This window comes from Colius striatus, chromosome 5, assembly GCF_028858725.1.
Source record: "Colius striatus isolate bColStr4 chromosome 5, bColStr4.1.hap1, whole genome shotgun sequence".
NCBI classification, from domain to species: Eukaryota; Metazoa; Chordata; class Aves; order Coliiformes; family Coliidae; genus Colius; species Colius striatus.
In genome coordinates this window covers 331,834-344,012 of record NC_084763.1, presented here as the reverse complement: position 1 = coordinate 344,012, position 12,179 = coordinate 331,834, and the positions used below count along the sequence as shown (strand labels likewise).

The following is a 12,179-nucleotide window of genomic DNA, read 5'->3' as shown; positions in this document are numbered from 1 at the left end:
ACATGCCAAAAGACTGAGGCTTAGGGAAAAAAGAGCCTTGTGGTGCAAACCTCTCTTGGTTAGATGTTACGAGTACCTGGTTTTCTCATTTAGGAAGGAATAACGTGTTGTCAGATTTAACGAGGGCAGACAGAGCAATTTGTAATACTTGGTAGGCTCTTGCTTGAACAAGTAGAGTCCTGGCAGCCTTTGGCCAGTTAGGAGCAGGTTGCTGAAATCCTGGGGGATGGTGTGGGTGAAGATGTGTGATGTATTGGATGAAGGGGAGAGTTTTTGCCTCAGGGATATTCTAAGCACACACTATGTAGTCTTTCACATCCATGAAGGAAAGGCAGGACTTGACAGCCTGGTCCAACACCCCCTCCAGACTTTGGATTAATTTTTGGAAAAGGCAGCAGTGCCATTTTTAGCCTGATATGCATACACGTGCTTAGCACGGGGGTTTTTCCTCAGAACTCAGGTAGGTTGAACTAGATGTGGAGTTTGAAGTTCCAGAGTCTATAATTATTTTGAAATGTCTGCTTTTTTTAATGTACTAATGTTAATGCTGTCAGTTACATCTGTTATGATTAGGTGCATTGTTTTTATCTGATATAGGTCCAACAGAATCAGCATAACGTGTTCCTTGATGTGTGTGATTCACAACATTCTTACTGAATTTGATGCTTGCGTTTCTTTTTTTTACACCCTCTTGCCTTCCTCTGCTCAGCCGCAGGGAGACCCACATCAGAGCTGTTCTGGAAATGTATTGTTCTGAACATGTTATAGAATCATAGAATGGTAGGGGTTGGAAGGGACCTTTAGAGATGTTGCTCCTTAATCGTGCCTTTGAAGAGTTGTGGTTGTCTGAGGCAAAACATTTTTTACAATGAAAGATAGTTGTGTTTTTAAACGTTCTCTCTCTTAGTGGCTGAGGGCACAGGAAACAAAAACCTAATTAATGATTTGACTGCTTCAGTGGTCCTCCAGCCTGGCATCCTTGGCACCTCATGTGCGGTGCTGCAGAGCCAGGCACTGGTTTTCATTTCCATAACTACTGCTTCTGTTTTTAAAAGATAATAGATGTGTATTTCACAGGAGATGATGGCAAGAATCCTTCCTGTGCAGCCTGAGCTGCTTGGCTCTGTTAAACTTTACTGCATTATGACTTTACTGTTCATGTTGGAAATACACAATCCAGTTAATTGAGTAAGGGAGTAGGTGCTTTGCCTCAGGAACGAAACTGCCTCAAGGTGTGGAATGAAAAGGTGTCAGTGGAAAAACATTCTTATCTGACCTGTAGGTGCCAGAGTTGATAGTTAGATGCTGCTTTCTTTTCTTTTTCCTTCCTTTTCCTCATTTTCCTTCCAAATATTTTGGCATATTTCAAGCAGTAACCTGCCGAATTTCCATGATCACCCCAAACTGGAATGACATGGTATCTCTGTCTCTGTTTTGACAGCGCTGATCAGGCTCTGGACAGATTTGCTATGAAGAAATTCTTTGATGATAAAGTTTCAGCTTTAATGCAGCCATCCCAAAGAAGGTATTTAACTTGTTTCTAATTCATACCAATAACAGATGTCATCATTATCTCCTGCCCCCATTCTTCACCCCCTCCCCTGCTACATGAAGGCTATTTTCACAAGATCCTCCAGCGATTCCTGGACTCTCAGCACTTTGGCTTATATTAATATTCCTTGATTGATGAGATCTCTCCTTCAGTTCCTGCACATAGCCCAAGATAGATAAGAATTTTTCTACCACACTGTTATCTACGTGTGTTCTTGCTGCATTGTTTGTTAACAAAAAGAGGTGTCACAACCTATTTCTAGATTGCTCCAAGAGAATAATAAACTCATTTTTTCTGTGGCATAAATGATGTGTATGGAATGCATGTTGATTACTGTGCAATAAAGATCTTATTACCACACGTTTGGAGGATCTGCAGATTGTGCATCTGCCCCAAGTCCATGCTAGTAAGTGTTTGTCAAAGCGTGCAATATTCACTGTCTGTCTGGAGGAATAAGGATGAGTTAATGCTCAAAGTAAGCAGTTTGGAAAGTAAATAGTTCTGGAGTTTGCTGTTTCCCTCATTTTGACAGGAGGTAATGAAGAATTCAGTACCAAGAGAGATTCATATCCATCAGACAATTGTGATATATAAGTGAATCGTGTTTTAGAAGCTTAAGATATCAACTGGATTTTATTTGGTAGTTGCTGTTCGTTTTTTGTCTCAATCAGCATGTGCATAGAAGGGCTTTTAGAAGTTGTTTAAAGGTTAAGGCTTTGTTAGTATTTAAACTACAAAAATAAGGCATTTGGTTCTGTAAATCTCTAAATGAGGAAAACTTTTCCATTGCTTCCTGGAATCATTTGGTGACTAGCACAGCTCCTTCTTGCATGGGGAAAAAAGCAACACAGCATTCCATTAGACTTGAAATAAACTTGTCATAACCAGAAGTTGTCTCTTCTTAACGTTACAAAATAAAGAGAGCTTGGCTAGCTGCCTGTAAAATCAAACCCATTTTAAACCAGCACAGCCCCCATTCTGGAGCAGTGAAGCTCTCATTCTTGGGCATGATAGCTTTAGTTATGATGCTATCACGGGTGTGCAGGAAGGGGTGAGTTCATGAGACCTGTGCATAAAGAGGGGAAAAAGGTGACTCTTATTTTTCTTTCTGTACGTTTCTGAGATCTGAGTTAAATGGAAGTTATCTCATGGGCGTGGAAGAAAAAGGGACTTAAAGGCAGTAGAAAAGTTAAAGGAATCTGCTTTCCCTTGGTTATTTAAGGAGATAGGAGGAATTTGTTCCATGTGCACTGCAGTGATATTTGCTTGCTTGTACTTGCTCATGCATGAGCTTGAGACCAAACTAGGTATGAAATAGCAGAAATACAATGTTTTTCATGTTGCTGTGGTCGTTTTTCTCTGTTTGTTGCTGAATGAGATCACGTCTCATTGTAAAGATGTGGTTTGCACTGGCCTCAGTGCCAAGATTTCTGACATGGGCCCTGGCTTTTGTTTTCATGATGGGTACTCCGCTGTAAACGGAGTGAGACCTGTGTCGTGCTGCCGTGAAAGCCAAGGGAGACCTTCAGCTGCAACTAAAACCATATCTCCAGGATGATTCACTGCACCTTCTCTGAGAGTTTCTTTCTTATATAGGTCTGTGATGGAAAGAACTAAAATGGGGACATCAGCAATAGCAAATTAGCAGCATGGATTTAATAAAAGGGTACATTGAAGTGTCTTCACACTCTCTTCTGAGGACTGATCTTTTGCAGTTGTGTGTTACGTCACAATGCTGTTCACTGCCCGTGGCCTAGAAGTACTACTGCGTGAAGAATGCATTGCCTTGATATGTCATTGCCATTTTTGTTTGATTCAGATGCATTTTGTGTTTTTAGATACGTGCATTTCTTAAGTGGCCTTCTCTCTGGATCTGTGAAAATGAATGCAGCTCCTCTTTTCCTGCACTATGTTATCCTTCACGGCATCCCAAGCTTCGATGCTGGGGGAGGTAAATCACCTAATTTGTCCTATCCAAGGGTAGGCTCAAAGTTTCTCTTCATTTTAGGGTTTTCTAGGAAGCCTGCATGAATCTCAAAGTCGAGTTGATGCTTTTTGGTAGCAGTCCAAATATTCCAAATAAAAGAACCAGGAGAAGTATCCAAAGGGTCAAAATTAGAGCAGGTGAAATACAATTCTTATCCCCAGTTAACTGAAGGGCTGATGCCTCTCCTGCCTGCCTGCTCTTGGGCAGTTGTGATCCCAGTCCCTGCAGAACTGCTGAGGACCTGGCCAAGTTTGAGTGTCATTTCCTGCTTGTTTTCCTGCAGAAAAAGTGAGAAGGAAGGAAGGCAGACATTTAGTAAGGATCAAAGTGTTCCCTCTCTCTTTTCCTAGCCAAATCCCCTCCTCCCCAGTTCAGAGCTAGTCTGAAGATTGAGAAGAAGTTACTTTTTCATAAAATATAATCAGATACTTTTTTGGGATAAAATGAATCTGTCAAAGCCAATTTTGCTTTGAAGCATATTTTTAACAGTCAGCATTGTGCCACTTTGCCCAGTCTGGATGTGCATGAAGCTTCCTAGTTGTAATATTTAAGTAGATTAGTTACAAGACAGTCTTTTCTGTTGACTTCTTTGCAGCTTGTCGGCCTTTTCTGAAGTTATACCAGGCTATGCAACCAGTTTATACATCTGGCATATAGTAAGTCACAAGCATTTTCCTTCATGTTTGAATCCAGGTTTTGATTCTTGTAATTCTGACTGTCAGTGAGATCTGACTGTTGAGCAGAGAGGAACCTCATGAGGTTCAAACAAAGGCAAGTGCAGAGTTCTGCCCCTGGGGAGGAACAACCCCATCACCAGCACAGGCTGGGTGTGACCTGCTGGAGAGCAGCTCCAGGAGAGGGACCTGGCAGTGTTGGTGGGTGGCAAACTAAGCATGGTACAGCAATGTGCCCTTGTGGTCAAGAAGCCAATGGCATCCTGGGGGCATCAAGAAGAATGTGGGCAGCAGGTCAAGGGATGTTCTGCTCCCCCTCTCCTCTGCCCTGTTGAGGCCTCATCTGGAGTCCTGTGTCCAGTTCTGGGTTCCCCAGCTCAAGAGGTACAGGGAAGTGCTGGAGAGAGGCTAGTACAAGGCTTCCAAGATTCTGGGAGGATGGAACATGTCTGTGAAGAGAAAAGGCTGCCGGCCCTGAGGCTGTTCAGCCTGGAGAAGAGAAGCCTGAGCTCAGGGGCACCTCAGCAACACTTAATAAATCCCTAAAGAGTGGGTGTGGAGAGATTAAGCCAGTCTTCTTTGTTGGTGACCAGTGACCGGACAAAGGGTAGCAGGCACAGACTGGAACACAAAAAGTTCTCCTGGCACAGGAGCAGAAACTCTTTCACTGCTGAGATGAGGGAGCCCTGGCCCAGGCTGCCCAGGGAGGATGTGGAGGCTCCTTCTTAGGAGGTTTCCAAACCTGCCTGGACATGTTCCTGTGCCCCCTGATCAAGGGGTTGGACTGGATGAGCTCTGCAGGGCCCTTCCAACCTCTACTATTCTATGATTTTATGAATTTGTTTTCATTTTGTTTGTTTTTTTTAAACCATACGTTTTATTTTCCTTTTCTCTCCCATTAAGTAGCGTAGGGCCAGAAAATCAAAGCCGAATCTGCATTGCTGTAGACCCTGCCCAGCTGTTGAAGGGAGATATTATGGTAAGTTAATTATATGGAATGAAAATTTAGTAGTAAGGAATTTGGTTTACACTCTGACCTGTTTTGCAGTGCTGTGAAACAATAAATTTAGCAAATGGCTGCAGACATGATACAGAATAGATTATTTAGTTAATTTAGTCATCATCTTTGAGTTTTATACAAATCAGAATTTGCTTAAAACTCAAACTAGAGGGTTTTTAGTAGCTGGAACAACTGCTCCCAGCATTCCTATTTCATAGCAGCATCCTCATAGCATCAGTAAGGCCTGTATCTCTATAAAAATTGCTTTGGGGAGTATTTGTAGCGCAGCATTTAAATACCTTTGTCCTGTAATTTGGCAGACACCATACACAATGGGAAAACCCTTTGCTGCAAAGAAGATACCTAATTAATTCATGGTTGTGATGAAATGATGCTGGTGTCCATGATCGATCCCTTCAATAGGCAGGAGTGTGTACTCGATGTTCATTTTGGTGGGTGTAAAGCACTGTTTACAACAAGAAGCAAATACTGTTTTACCTGGCATTGCCACTGTGCTGTAGGGGATTTGCTTTTAAAAAACAATGAAACAGCCCCAAATCCTCACTTTGAGATAAAATAACACTTACTTGTGTAGAGGATCTCCCAACCCTTATAACAGGTTAGGGATGTGTGCTTTGTGGAGAGGATACCTGGGAAAAACGTCTCTGGTATATGGACTGAAACTGTTCAGCTGTCCTGTGTGCCATAAATGTGGTCAATGCTGAGTAACTTCTGGAGTTTAAGGCATTAGTATTGCTATAACGAAGGGTGGAGAACAACAACTTCTGTTGGATTTTTCAGATCCTGTAATGAGAAGCATTTCAAAACTGGGTTTTAATTCTGGCTTTCAGAGGCATCCCTCTTAAACTCCCTCATCTTCCTTGCGTTATTACTTCAGCTTGAGTGACTTTGTTCTTCAGTTACTCAGTATTTTCTGTCTAAAACATTTTTCTTGGTCTGCCTTACAAAAAGTGTTTTTTGTTGTCTTTGTAATGCGTTTCAGTAACATCTGCTTGATGACAGAATCCTGATACCATCAGAATAATACCATAAAATAGTCAGTCCTGTGAGCAGGGTCATTGACATGTTCCTCTGAGAGTGATGAGTGTCTTTGCGTTACAGTTGACTCAGAAATAGTGGGCAAAATGTCCATAGGTCTGTTCTAAGGGAGCATGGTTCTAGAGAGTAGGTGTATTGTGTTCGCCTTCAGCAGCTGAAATTCATACTAGATGTTATTGTTACACAGCTCTGTGTTGTTCTAGCCAGGGTTTCAAAACTACTACCAACTTCCCCCAGTAACGTAAACCAGATCCTATCGTCACTGGAGTAGGATTTTTAAAAGTCCTAGAATAGATGTAATCAGCTTGCTGGCTCTCTTCTGAGAACTCTGCCTGTCCTTGGCTTGTTTTGGAACAGGCGTGCTGCAGTTCAGGCTCACCTTAATTTGGTGCTGTGAAGAAGTAGGGTCCAGGTCAGCATTCCAGCCCTGTGCTGGCAAACATTGTGGCTCTGATTCATAACCTCCCGATTGGTGACTGATAGCGATGAAAACAGCAATTATTATTCTTACACATCCAGAACCACCTTGCCTTGGGGCCTGTGTAATTTCAAAGGGTTGAGTAACACGTACCCTGCCTGTTACAACGTCGGGGCTGTCTGCAGGGAGCTGCGCCGTGGCTGCTGTGCTCAGCGACTAATGCAGACACACGCAGTGGGTCAGATGTCTGAGAAGTGACTCTCTGACACGTTCCTGTCTCTCTCTTCCTAGCTGAAGTGTTACCACAAAAAGTACCGGTCGGCGACTCGCGATGTGATTTTCCGCCTTCAGTTTCACACCGGAGCCATTCACGGGCAGCGCCTGGTGTTTGGCAAAGAGGACCTGGACAATGCCAGCAAAGGTACTTGCCTCCTGGGCCTGGTGGGACGTGTCTGCGTGGGGGGCTGTGTGTGTGTGCCCATGTGTCTGATGATCACCTTCAGGACCTGTTCTCAGAAGTATCCTGGGTTTTTTTCTGCCCCCGTCTTTGGGGAGACTGCTGTGTGTTGCTCATAGCACGCAGCGCAGGTCCGGCCCTAATGAGAAGGCAAGCTCTTCAAGTGAGTTACTCGGGTGACTCCCACATAGTCCCAGTCACCTCTCCACACATCAGTACAGGCAACAGACGTGTTTCCAGCAGTGACTCCGTTAGTCACCGTTGGAGAGGAGAAGATGAGCTACAATCTGATCTCTTTTTTTTGCTCTTGGAGACAATCACAAAGCCTGATCCTGTGTTTGTGACCTGGTCTGCTTGAGTGTTACGCTTCAGGATAACCAGAAATGGAGGAAAGGCTTTCGGAGACATTTGGTAATAAGTTGTGCTAATTTTTGAGTTACCAAATGAATATTTTGGTTTCCTTTTAATGCTCATATGCAGGACTGTGACTCGCTCACCTTGTGTTAGTAGCAAGCTAAAATCAAACCTCCAACTACACAAAAGTTTTGTGGTTCAAGTGTTGCAGTTTAGCCACTGCAGAGAACAGTTTTAGTTTTCTCCTGGGTGTGTTTTGCTTTAAAAGCCAAAGCCAGCCATGGCTGTCCAGAGAAAGGTTTGGGAACTATTAATCACTCTGTTTGTGACTGTTCTTGGAAGCAAACAGAACTACCAAGTGACACACAGTCTACTGCGGAGAATGTGTAAGGCAAAACATGTGGCTTTTTTAGAAGCAAATCACTGAATTACAGGTGAGAAGGGAAGAGTGATGAGGATGTGTGTGCTCATAGCTGTAGAGAATCCTGATTTCTGAGTGCCTGGAAGTGCCTTGCTGGGAGACAACTTGCTGAACATTGTCCTGTGTTTTCAGATGACCGTTTCCCTGATTATGGCAAAGTGGAATTGGTCTTTTCAGGAACTCCGGAGAAAATTCCAGGTGAGCATATGGAAGAATAACAGTGCTTAACTTGAACAGAAACCACATGGAAATGTTTATTTAAAAAAAAAAAAAATCCTTGTTTTCCTTGTGTATTTCACTGCTCTTGTAGAAGACTGGAAATTCTACTCTACAGTTACAGAATGTCATTTAGGTACGGGTTTGAATTTGGAAATTGTAATGATGACTCTGCATTTACATCAGCATAGGAATGATCAGAGTCTGATCTCAAGAGCTGCTTACAACTAGCAGAAAGCATTTGTCTGTGTGTAACACGCATGTGCAGGTAGCTTGGCTGGGCACACCTGACAGCGGCAGCCTGTGCCCTGTACTTCCTTCGGAGGTTGCCATAACTGATCGTGTTTGCAGTGGTGAAGTCTGGACTGTCTTCAGTTTAGCATAAGGAGGTACAGCTCTAGTTGTGATGGAAATGCTTCTGCTTTGAAGTTGGCATCCTGTATGCCTCTAGGAGTCTATTGTAATACGTGTAACATCACAGATGGTTACGGCCTGCAGTCAGAACTTAAAGTCATGCTTTATATGCAGTTTAATTCCGTTAATGGATGTATGTTTGCTCATTTTGTGATGTCCCAAATGGTGATTTCTGCCTGAGACTGAAGGAAAACAAAGTATTAATAACTGTCTCACACATGTTCCCATTCAGTGTCCTGTGAGTTGGGTGTTTTCTTTTTTTGTTCTATGACTTTGACTGCTTAGAAACTCGTAGTAGCAGCCAGTAAGAACTTGGATTCTGTCCAGCTGAACACAAAGATCTCAATTAGCCTGTTGGAAACCCATCTAACAAAACCATTTTTATAAATGAATTTGTCTAACTTGTTCTAAACATTTCTGGATAGTAAATGCTTGAAGAGAGGCCAGCTGATGTGTCTGAAAAAGGATCAAAATGTTTTCAAGTCTGCCTGCCGTAGATGGCAAAGCAGACGTGTGTTTTTGAGCAGGCTCCGAGTTGTTGGAAAGTAAGATCATAAGTAACTGGCAGTTTGCCTTTGATTGCTATCTAAGGGATGGCTGGCTAGGAATCAGAGTTCACCTTGAAATACTTATTTACAGTTTCTGAAAATACTGTAGAATCATAGAGTAGGTGCAGAGTGTCTGTAGCCCACCCTCCTGCTGAAAGCAAGGTCACCTGTGAGATCGGACCAGGTTGCCCAGAGCTTTGTCTGGTCAGATACGGAGAGCTCCAAGGATGGAACCTTACAGCCCCCATGAGCAGACTCTTCCAATATGCCAGTATCTCATCTCTACGCTGGAGAAGCCCTGGTCCCTCAGCCTTTCCTCATAAGGCAGGTCCTTCAGTCGTGACCACCCTGGTCCACCCTCCCCTGATTTTACTTTGCTTTATTCGTACCTTTCTTGTGTAGCTCAAAACTGGACACAATATTCTAGAAAATATGTCTGTGATACGTTTTTTAGGAAAGAATGCACTTGCCAAGAGCATGAGACACCTAAATATTCAGGTAACAAACCTCATAAACCTGCATTGTGACAAATGCCAGCACAGGGACTAGAGATGACTTCTTTCTGCCTCCATATAAAGGAACAGGACCACAGTATTCTCAGGCTTCTGATTTTAACTATCCTTGTTTTGAAAGTCACAGCATGTGCAAAGCACTCTGCTGCTTCAGAACAACTTGCAGTATGCCTTGCTTCTCCAGACCCAGCCCAATAGTTGGGAACTGAGCATTTCTTTCCCTTATCTAGACAGAGGAGCAAAGGCAGAAAGCTGCTTTGATTTGTCTTGGTGTCTAAACCATGACCAACTTCACGAGTTCTTGATGCCTGTGCTTTTGAATCACTGGACCACACCTAAATTCCTCATGATATCCATTTAAAGATTGAACATTGTGCCTCATTAAGGGCATTAAAACATGAGCTAGTGCTGAGAATTCCAGGTATGTTTGGCAGAGCACCCTGAAGTGCAGGCAGACAAACGGAAGGCAGAAGCTACCCCATCAGGGTTCTGCCAGGAGGCTGGAGAAACGGGTGAGACAGCACAGTCGGGGTCTTGAGGATCTGGGAGGGACACAGAGGGACAGCTTTCAGCTCTCCCTATCCATCTTTGGTGATAACTTGCTCTGGAATCAGAGTCTTACTTTATCATTCTTTTAGTACCATCTCTTGATAGACACTTGTGGTTTCATTCTGGAAAGCTGTTTGTTTTATCGTGCCTGCGTATAGGGCTGGGGGGGATCATCTGGGTTGTGTTTAGGGACTGATCTCAGTTACCAGAGCTACATCATAATCAAGAAGCTCAAGATAAAATTCTTTACTTGTACCTTCTGCTATGGAACATATTTTTTTGTCTGGTTTCTATAACCTTTATTCCCCTGTTGCTGCTTCTTACTGGCATTCCAGTTTGGGGAGCAAACTCCTGCCTAAGGCCGCGTGTCTGTGTGCACGTGTGCACGTGTGTCGTTACAAATGTGGCTGTGGTGATTCTTGGTCTCAAACATCTGTTTCCTTTTTAGGATGTGAGCACTTCCAGAACGACCATGGAGTGATAGTTGATTACAATACCTCAGACCCGCTCATACGCTGGGACTCCTACGAAAACATGAGCCCTGATGGGGACGGTGAGTAATCTCGCTGCACGAGGCCAGGGTGTTTGAGAAGGGGGAAGCAGAGCCCGATTGCTTGAACCTACTGCCACTTCACTGATGTGCTAAGCAGCTCTTTGTCCTTCCCTGCTCAGCTTGAGTGGCTCTAATGGAAATCTGTGGTAGCTGTTTAAGGGAGATTCCTGTTAGTGCCCTGGGCTGAGCTGAGGCGCAACAGGGTGACATGAGTTCACGTCATCATTTGCCCTTTTTCAGGGGCAGTACTAAAGCCTCTAGTTGGAATCTTAATGTAGAATTTTAAGAACAACAAAACGGCGCGGTGAGTTCGCAGCCTTCGGCACTTGCTGTTATCTGGAGTGTCGCAAGAGGTGTGCTGGACTGTGAAGTTATGAATAAACACATGGCAAAGAATGTGCATCTTTGCATATTTCCCTTCATACCTGCGCCTGTCCCGAAGGGGCCCTTTCATTTCTCAGGTTTTTTCTTCTGTGACCTGTTAATACCTGCAGAAGATGGAGGCTTCCAGTGGCTGCCATGGATTCTGACCTAGCTGGGCCCAAACCTTGACATGACCCCAGTGTGGGTGCTTTCCTGATGCTTTGCTGGAGTGAATGTTGGGCTCTTACTGGATGTAGCTTTCCTGTAAGGACTCAGAATGTCACACCTGTGTCTGCACACCTCAGTGCACATGCAAGCCTGACATTGTTGCAAGTAAAAACACGAGAGAAAGTATTGAGTGGATGCCAAAAGTCTTGTTTTTACAACTCTCCTGCTAGAAATTGATAGAGAGGTAGAGCTTGGATACTTAATTAGCTGCTCTCTAGGCTCGGGTTCCGTTGAACTTTATAATCCAAATTCAGCATTGGCCATCTAATGACTGCATTGCTGAGGGCTTTAGGAGCAGAGGCACACTGGGAGCTTGACTTTTCCACCGCATCACTCTTGTACAGAAGTAGTTCCTAATCCACAGCAGACTCCAATCTGCAAAAAAACAGGGGAAAATAGGGTAGGAAGAGAAGTCTTTTGACCCTGTTATGTGGGGCAGGTAAAGCTTTCCACAGAGACACACCAGAGGTTTCAGAATTGAATAAGACTGTGTATTGTCTTTTAGTCACATCAGGGAGAATGAATCTTGCCTAAAGCAGATGTCTCGGTTTCTACCCAGGATGTTTCCATATCATTCGCTTCCTTTTCCCTCTCCTTTCAGCCCTCAGCAAGCAGTGCAGTGGTGTCAAATATTTTTGAACTGCTGAAATGAATTGAATAAATGGATTTGACCTTCCTGTTCTCATGCATTACACTGTAGGCACAGAAAATGGAATGCAGAGATAAATGTAGAGGCAGCACACTGTGGGAAGATAAAAGATGGTAGAAGACTTGATCACAGACCATTCACAAATACAGTTAGTTTGTTTCTTTGATGTTCAGAGGTCATATGTGCCCCTTCATAGGCTCTTGTGTGTTAATTTCTGTGTATGAT

The 12,179-nt window shown here is 43.6% G+C and overlaps 1 protein-coding gene across 7 annotated transcripts in view; it reads left to right on the top strand.

The window, feature by feature from the left end:
- The window catches only part of TNS3 (tensin 3), a 196,302-nt gene that overhangs the window by 117,458 nt on the left and 66,665 nt on the right, over positions 1–12,179 (top strand). For 6 of the 7 annotated variants that reach the window (XM_061996993.1, XM_061996995.1, XM_061996998.1 and 3 more), the window contains 7 exons: positions 1,442–1,525; positions 3,391–3,503; positions 4,135–4,195; positions 5,117–5,192; positions 6,982–7,111; positions 8,055–8,120; positions 10,610–10,714. In XM_061996993.1, coding sequence (XP_061852977.1) covers positions 1,442–1,525; positions 3,391–3,503; positions 4,135–4,195; positions 5,117–5,192; positions 6,982–7,111; positions 8,055–8,120; positions 10,610–10,714 — 635 coding nt within the window. The remainder of the gene's footprint in view (positions 1–1,441; positions 1,526–3,390; positions 3,504–4,134; positions 4,196–5,116; positions 5,193–6,981; positions 7,112–8,054; positions 8,121–10,609; positions 10,715–12,179) is intronic. The other variant, XM_061996994.1, reaches the window with a different exon arrangement.